General features: G+C 44.3%; 1 protein-coding gene across 1 annotated transcript in view; it reads left to right on the plus strand.

Moving 5' to 3' along the window:
- Window positions 1-7,374, plus strand: part of LOC123488006 (carbohydrate sulfotransferase 15-like) — a gene marked incomplete at its 5' end in the record, with an annotated part of 20,132 nt that extends 12,758 nt beyond the window's left edge. The window contains 2 exons of the mRNA XM_045219037.1: window positions 6,017-6,164; window positions 6,662-7,374. Coding sequence (XP_045074972.1) covers window positions 6,017-6,164; window positions 6,662-6,864 — 351 coding nt within the window. The remainder of the gene's footprint in view (window positions 1-6,016; window positions 6,165-6,661) is intronic.
- Window positions 7,375-8,967: the final 1,593 nt, after the last annotated feature.

Genomic DNA, 8,967 nt, shown 5'->3' on the forward strand with positions numbered 1-8,967 from the left:
GTTTTTCACCCAGTAGATAAGGGAGTTTATCAAAATTGGGTTTGTTTTCGAATTCTTTGTGGATCGCTGTAATCTGAGGGAAATATGTGTCTCTAATATGGTCATACATTTGGCAGGAGGTTAGGAAGTGCAGCTCAGTTTCCACCTCATTTTGTGGGCAGTGTGCACATAGCCTGTCTTCTCTTGAGAGCCAGGTCTGCCTACGGCGGCCTTTCTCAATAGCAAGGCTATGCTCACTGAGTCTGTACATAGTCAAAGCTTTCCTTAAGTTTGGGTCAGTCACAGTGGTCAAGTATTCTGCCACTGTGTACTCTCTGTTTAGGGCCAAATAGCATTCTAGTTTGCTCTGTTTTTTGTTTGTTCTTTCCAATGTGTCAAGTAATTCTCTTTTTGTTTTCTCATGATTTGGTTGGGTCTAGTTGTGTTGTTGTTGTTGTTGTCCTGGGGCTGTGTGGGGTCTGTTTGTGTTTGTGAACAGAGCCCCAGGACAAGCTTACTTAGGGGACTCTCTCTCCAAGTTCATCTCTCTGTAGGTGATGGCTTTGTTATGGAAGGTTTGGGAATCGCTTCCTTTTAAGTGGTTATAGAATTTAACGGCTCTTTTCTGGATTTTGATAATTAGCGGGTATTGGCCTAATTCTGCTCTGCATGCATTATTTGGTGTTTTACGTTGTACACGGAGGATGTTTTTGCAGAATTCTGCATGCAGAGTCTCAATTTGGTGTTTGTCCCATTTTGTGAATTCTTGGTTGGTGAGCGGACCCCAGACCTCAGAACCATAAAGGGCAATGGGTTCTATAACTGATTCAAGTATTTTTAGCCAGATCCTAATTGGTATGTCAAATTTTATGTTCCTTTTGATGGCATAGAAGGCCCTTCTTGCCTTGTCTCTCAGATCGTTCACAGCTTTGTGGAAGTTACCTGTGGCGCTGATGTTTAGGCCGAGGTATGTATAGGTTTTTGTGTGCTCTAGGGCAACGGTGTCTAGATGGAATTTGTATTTGTGGTCCTGGCAACTGGACCTTTTTTGGAACACCATTATTTTTGTCTTACTGAGATTTACTGTCAGGGCCCAGGTCTGACAGAATCTGTGCAGAAGATCTAGGTGCTGCTGTAGGCCCTCCTTGGTTGGTGACAGAAGCACCAGATCGATCAGCAAACAGAAGACATTTGACTTCAGATTCTAGTAGGGTGAGGCCGGGTGCTGCAGACTGTTCTAGTGCCCTCGCCAATTCGTTGATATATATGTTGAAGAGGGTGGGGCTTAAACTTGCATCCCTGTCTCACCCCACGGCCCTGTGGAAAGAAATGTGTGTGTTTTTTTGCCAATTTTAACCGCACACTTGTTGTTTGTGTACATGGATTTTATAATGTCGTATGTTTTTCCCCCAACCCCACTTTCCATCAATTTGTATAGCAGACCCTCATGCCAAATTGAGTCAAAAGCTTTTTGAAATCAACAAAGCATGAGAAGACTTTGCCTTTGTTTTGGTTTGTTTGTTTGTCAATTAGGGTGTGCAGGGTGAATACGTGGTCTGTCGTACGGTAATTTGGTAAAAAAGCCAATTTGACATTTGCTCAGTACATTGTTTTCACTGAGGAAATGAACTAGTCTGCTGTTAATGATAATGCAGAGGATTTTCCCAAGGTTGCTGTTGACGCATATCCCACCGGTAGTTATTGGGGTCAAATTTGTCTCCACTTTTGTGGATTGGGGTGATCAGTCCTTGGTTCCAGATGTTGGGGAAGATGCCAGAGCTAAGGATGATGTTAAAGAGTTTAAGTATAGCTAATTGAAATTTGTGGTCTGTATATTTTATCATTTCATTGAGGATACCATCAGCACCACAGGACTTTTTGGGTTGGAGGGTTTGTATTTTATCCTGTAGTTCATTCAATGTAATTGGAGAATCCAGTGGGTTCTGGTAGTCTTTAATAGTTGATTCTAAGATTTGCATTTGATCATGTATATTTTTTTGCTGTTTGTTCTCTGTTATAGGGCCAAAAAGATTGGAGAAGTGGTTTACCCATACATCTCCGTTTTGGATAGATAGCTCTTCGTGTTGTTGTTTGTTTAGTGTTTTCCAATTTTCCCAGAAGTGGTTAGAGTCTATGGATTCTTCAATTACATTGAGCTGATTTCTGACATGCTGTTCCTTCTTTTCCGTAGTGTATTTCTGTATTGTTTTAGTGATTCACCATAGTGAAGGCGTAGGCTTAGGTTTTCTGGGTCTCTATGTTTTTGGTTGGATAGGTTTCTCAATTTCTTTCTTAGGTTTTTGCATTCTTCATCAAACCATTTATCACTGTTATTACTTTTCTTTGGTTTTCTGTTAGAGATTTTTAGATTTGATAGGAAGCTGAGAGGTCAAATATACTGTTTAGGTTTTCTACTGCCAAGTTTACACCTTCACTATTACAGTGGAACGTTTTGTCCAGGAAGTTGTCTAGAATGGATTGAATTTGTTGTTTCCTAATTGTTTTTTTGGTAGGTTTCAACACTACTTTCCTTCCATCTATAGCATTTCTTAATATTATTCAGTTCTTTTGGCTTTGATGCCTCATGATTGAGTATTGCTCTGTTCAAGTAGACTGTGATTTTGCTGTGGTCTGATAGGGGGTGTCAGTGGGCTGACTGTGAACGCTCTGAGAGACTCTGGGTTGAGGTCAGTGATAAAGTAGTCTACAGTACTACTGCCAAGAGATGAGCTATAGGTGTACCTACCATAGGAGTCCCCTCGAAGCCTACCATTGACTATGTACATACCCAGTGTGCGACAGAGCTGCAGGAGTCGTGGACCCATTTTTGTTGGTTATGTTGTCGTAGTTGTGCCTAGGGGGGCATATGGGGGAGGGAATGCTGTCACCTCCAGGTAGGTGTTTGTCCCCCTGTGTGCTGAGGGTGTCAGGTTCTTGTCCAGTTCTGGCATTTAGGTCGCCACAGACTAGTACATGTCCCTGGGTCTGGAAATTATTGATTTCCCCCTCCAGGATGGAGAAACTGTCTTCATTAAAGTATGGGGATTCTAGTGGGGGATATAGGTAGCACACAGGAGGACATTTTTCTCAGTTGAGATAATTTCCTTTTGAATTTCTAACCAAATGTAAAATGTTCCTGTTTTGATTAATTTAATAGAGTGAGTTAGGTCTGCTCTATACCAAATTAGCATACCCCTGAGTCCCTTCCCTGTTTCACACCTGGTAGTTTGGTGGATGGGACTACCAGCTCTCTGTAACCTAGAGGGCAACCAGTGGGTCCGTCTCCTCTGTGCCATGTTTCTTGTAGGATGACAATGTCTGTATTTCCGATTTCTTTGGTGAAGTCCAGATTCCTGCTCTTTAGGCCAAAGGCAGATGACCTCAGGCCTTGAATATTCCAGGATGAAATAGTGAAGGCTTTGTGTTCCATAAAGTGTCTAATGTTGTTGGTTGTGTGGTTTGGCCTCAGGCCAGTAATTGAGCAGAGCCTGCTGAGCATCTGGTACATGCCATTGGCTTGGGCTAGTGTAAGAGTGGGTGTTGGGCCTGTTTGCCTGCTCACGGCCTGGGCGTATGTGTGACTTTCATGTTGAGGCCCTCTTTGTGGGAGTGGGGGCTTGGGGTGGGTAGGAGGGGCATAGTTCTGATCGGGGGGGGGCCTAAATGGGGTGTGGGCATGGTTGACTTGGGGGGAGTTAATTGGTTGGGGTGGGGGTGTAGATGTGGTTGATGGTGCTGTGGTCTGGATGTAGGTCCTCTCTGCGGGGGTCCTCTATGTGTAGGTCCTGGGGGTCCCGCAGGGGGGTGTCTGTTGATCTGTTGCTCCTGTGTGAGGTGTTGGGTCTGCGGTTGAGGGCGATATCCTTTAGGGTCCGGGCGAAGGTGGGCACTGCTGCCTTGTATAGGTGGACCTGGTCGTAAAGGCTGTTCACGTTCCAGGGTGGAGTGGTGGGCCAGGAAGACATTTGGTTTTGATGCACAGTCACGGGAAATACTTGCGTTTACCCGCTGTATGGTAGCAGGGTGGAAGTCTTTTCGTGGTAACAGGGTTGAGATAACCACTTGTGCGTTGGGGAAAGTAGAAGAAGCTTTTTCTATCACGCCCTTGAGTGATGTGGCCACCCTTTCCTGCTGTGTTCTCAGGTCGTTTTGTGCCTGTGTGTATTATTATGTGGCTGGGTGATCCTAGTCGGTCCTCAGACAGAAGGTCTAGGGCGCGCTGGGTGTTTGGACACCAGAGTTTAGACACTGTGTGTTTTGGAAAAAGTTTATTTTCTTGTATGTATTTCCCGTTTGAGTCCATAAGGAGTACAATCTGTGGCTTGTGTATGTCCTCAGTGGGTGTGGGGGGGTCGTCATGAGGTCTATCAGGGTGTCTGACTGGGGGGTTGCTCAGAGGGGTTGGGGTCCCCAGGGCTTGGGGTTCTTCATTTGTTTGTCTGGGTGTGATGTCGAGGCTATGGTCAGGGTCTAGGGTGTACTGTTCTGCTACGGTGTCGAGACTTTGGCCAGGATCTGAGGTGGGCTGTTCTCTAATGGGTTGTTCAATGTCACCCGTCATCGTTCTCACTCTCTCTCTCTCCAGCACTCTGACTCTCTCTCTAGTGCTCTGTCTCTCTCTCTCTGCTCTCTGCTCTCTCTCCTGTTGATGTTGTCTCACCACAGTCCAGAGTGCAGACATGTCTCTCTCCACCTGCAGCTCTCCAGGTCTAGTTAAGGGGTGTTGTTGTGCTGGACTGTTGTCTGGGTCTGTGCTGACTGGAGTGTGTTCACCTGCTGTTCCAGCTCCACCTGCCTTACCTCCAGCTGGGTGAATTTATCCTTCATTTCAATGAGGGAGTAGTACTCTGTGCTGGGAAGTTGAGTTTCTGCTTGGGGTTGCTCTGTGGGGTTATTTAATGAAGAGGTCTGGTCTGACCCGCTCGGGGTAGGCGGGGTATCTTTCTCAAGGGACAGCTTCTCCTGCTGAGCTATTTCTTTGATTAGGTGAAAGTCCAGCTGGAACTGTTTGGTGTTGCCTTGAACCAAAAACGGTTCCAGATTTATAAAGATTAATATTAGACGACTCAGAGTCCTCGTTGTCCAGTATCCTGAGTTTCCACCCGTCGCTAACACCCCCCTCTTAACAGAGGGGTAGTGTGCTAGTATAGCACTGTGCCATGCCAGGGGGATGGTCTGTGTGGAAGATAAGGTTGCTTATATTCCCATTTTTATACAAATCAGCAAAAAGTGTCTCGTGCTTCCCCAAAAGAAGTTTCAATTTGTACTCTTTTCGTGTCTTGTCGTTTTTTTACATTCAGAGGGTACTGTATTTTAATGACCTCTGAACAGTGGGGGGTGCTTCTAAGGCCTCTTCTAAGGCCTCTAGTTGGGGTAGACTGTACGACTCTCCTGCCATTGTTGGGCTCAAGGGCTTTGACACCTCTCACTTCACACGTCAGTGCTAATTGAAATTGTATCTCTTTGTAGCAAGCTTAAGCTTGGTAGCCTTAGAATTCAGTCCTTATAATATAAAATATATCATTGTAATGAATTTTTCTTCTTGGTTTTTGAAAGTGAAAAATAGCTTCATACTAAACATTACTCACTCAGTTCCAGGTTGGATGGTGTTTTCAGGTTTCTGTTTGTTTTCCAGAGCATTTGCTGTATAGTTTGAGAATAGTAATCCTTGGTAGTAGAAAGCTTTCCAGGTAATTCCGTCCAAAATCAGGTTGTAGGTTTGGAGTTTTGGTTTGGAATGAAGGTTATGTTGTGGAGGGTAGCATCCTGTATATGTCCCTGCCAAAAAATCCTACTTTATCTAACTCTAAATCTATATTTTTTGTTAAAAATGCAGGAGATCTGAGCTCTCTCTCTCTCTCCTCTCTCTCTCTCTCTCTCTCTCTCTCTCTCTCTCTCTCTCTCTCTCTCTCTCTCTCTCTCTCTCCTGATAGCTTCCTAAGACTTTTATCAATGCATGTGTTGCCTTTTTTATTGTGTCTCTGTGCACGTTGGCCTCTACATATTCTATACTAAGCGGTCTATTTTCTGTTCCTAGGTCAGGTTGCAGGTGGGCCTGTACATAGTCTACATACTAGACTGGTTGACAGTCTACAGTAGAGAGCAGATTCTGGTCCTACGGCTTGAAGATCACGCTTCCAACAGGAAATACACAATGCACAAAGTCTTTGACTTCCTCAACTTGGGTATGAAAGTACTCAACTCTTGCCCTTAACATTTCTTTCTTTCAAGTCAATCAGTCTCTATTGAAGCTGCTGAACACAGAGCTTTAATCCTTAGCAAGCTCTTTGAAGTTTACTTATGAGTGCAATCACCTAAGATCTACATCAATATATGGACACTTCCCCATGCTATTCCTACTATAAGCAGATGGTGGCAGCACAGCCCCACAGCCCTATAACTCACCAACACTCCAACTAGTCTCACCATCACACAGGTATCAGGGTGTAACAGAGGTTACTGTAAAGGATACTGTAAATGTTACTGTAAATGTTACTGTAAAGCACTTTTTGATTTATTGATCGTTTGACTGATTGATTAATTGATTGATTGACTTACTGATTGGTTGATTAATGTATTGATTGACTGATTGGTTGATTGACTGATTTGGTTGATTGATTGACTAACTGATTGACTGATTGATTGGTATGTGGCTTACAGTATGTGAATGTGTGTATTAAAGGACCGTTGACAGAGCAGAAGGAAGCAGAGATCACTAAAAGTCCCGCCTCCAACACGCGGAGGCCAGCCGATAAGAGCCTGGGGCCCATGCTCCCCGTAACCAAGGAGATACTGAGGGACTTCTACACTCCGTTCAACGAGAAACTGGCCAAGGTGCTCCGCAACGACACCTTCAGATGGGACAACCATTCAGAACTCATGTAAAGACTTTGTTTTAATGGGGAAACCCATTCAGAACTCATGTAAAGACTTGTTTTAATGGGGAAACCCATTCAGAACTCATGTAAAGACTTGTTTTAATGGGGAAACCCATTCAGAACTCATGTAAATACTTGTTTTAATGGGGAAACCCATTCAGAACTCATGTAAAGACTTGTTTTAATGGGGAAACCCATTCAGAACTCATGTAAAGACTTGTTTTAATGGGGAAACCCATTCAGAACTCATGTAAAGACTTGTTTTAATGGGGAAACCATTCAGAACTCATGTAAAGACTTGTTTTAATGGGGAAAGCCATTCAGAACTCATGTAAAGACTTGTTTTAATGGGGAAACCCATTCAGAACTCATATAAATTATTATTAACCTGGCAGCCAATTTCAGGTCTGCTGAGCGCAAACCTGAACGTTGTCAAAAATCTAACTGCATTATTATTCCCATACCATTATTAAAGAGGATCAGACAAATTATGCTACCCTCTGCCTATTGGCTACTTAGCTTATCCAAGCCTGTCTCAAAATACAACACTGCCCCTTTAAGACAACAAAAAAAGCTCTTTACCTGACTCGCTTTTCAAAGATGTACATGTTTTGTGCTCTTTTTGGAAGCAATCACTCCCCTATTGCTGACTACAATTGATCTATATCTGGGCTAATAACTCACTAACTATCAAAGGATATGAACAAAATGTGCTCACGTGGCTACATGCAGCTCTCTCTTTGATCTCAAAACAAGCGCATCTACTCACAACCGCTCATGCTGTAAACACAGTCCAGTTCAATGTAAATGGCACAGATCCATATATGGCAATGGTCTATTTGCATATAGGCAGCTCTGATTGGTTATACTGCACCGGTCTGTGTAGAGTAGGGGCTGAGTAGTGCCGGTCTGTGTAGAGTAGGGGCTGAGTAGTGCCGGTCTGTGTAGAGTAGGGGCTGAGTAGTGCCGGTCTGTGTAGAGTAGGGGCTGAGTAGTGCCGGTCTGTGTAGAGTAGGGGCTGAGTAGTGCCGGTCTGTGTAGAGTAGGGGCTGAGTAGTGCCGGTCTGTGTAGAGTAGGGGCTGAGTAGTGCCGGTCTGTGTAGAGTAGGGGCTGAGTAGTGCCGGTCTGTGTAGAGTAGGGGCTGAGTAGTGCCGGTCTGTGTAGAGTAGGGGCTGAGTAGTGCCTGTCAATGCAATAGAATCCTACTCAGATGCGTTCTGCCTACAACAAAATCTCTTGCATAGTTTGATTTGTTTCGGTATGTTGCTTTGGAAGTGGATAATATTGCGTTGATTCGATCACAGTTGCCACAGTAAAGGGAAACGTTGGTAGTGTTAACAGGGGAAACTCTAGAACAGTGGTCACCAACCTTTCCTGAGTCAAAATCACTTTGAGTCAAAATGCAAGCAGAGATCTACCCCTCAGATTATTTATTTTTTACACGACTTTAAAAAACGGAAGCCTATGCAACATTAACCATTTAAAAACAGTTCTGTAGCAATGAGGTTTGTGCAGTAGGCTTATAGGTCCAATACATTATCACTGCATATTGGCTTTGCTTGAATTGCCCTGCCAATGCATTGTTGTTCGGGCCATTTCTTAAAATTATATTTCAACATTTGAGGTAGGCTATAAGATCACACCGGTCATAGATCCGTTGGTGTATTACTTGTGAAGCACAGCTGAGTGAGCGAACATTTCAATAATTTACTTTTCATTTTAATTTTACTGGGCTGATGGTGCCTGGGCTGATGGTGCCTGGGCTGATGGTGCCTGGGCTGATGGAGCCTGGGCTGATGGAGCCTGGGCTGATGGTGCCTGGGCTGATGGTGCCTGGGCTGATGGTGCCTGGGCTGATGGTGCCTGGGCTGATGGTGCCTGCATCCGATGGTCAGTCTCAGCGGAGGGAGAGCAGCAGACTGACGGTCCGCCTCTCAACGTCACTCGAGTCGCGCCGCATTATTTATGCCTCATGCACAAATTCAGGTTGTTACTCCTATGAACAGAGAAAGTGAAATATTCCTTGATGTTAGAAAAAGACCCAAGCCTTTAATAATAACAACAACGCAAGCCTATAGATCCACTTTCCTACTCATTCATTACTGCTGC

Source organism: Coregonus clupeaformis, unplaced genomic scaffold (genome assembly GCF_020615455.1).
Source record: "Coregonus clupeaformis isolate EN_2021a unplaced genomic scaffold, ASM2061545v1 scaf2003, whole genome shotgun sequence".
Lineage (NCBI taxonomy): Eukaryota > Metazoa > Chordata > Actinopteri > Salmoniformes > Salmonidae > Coregonus > Coregonus clupeaformis.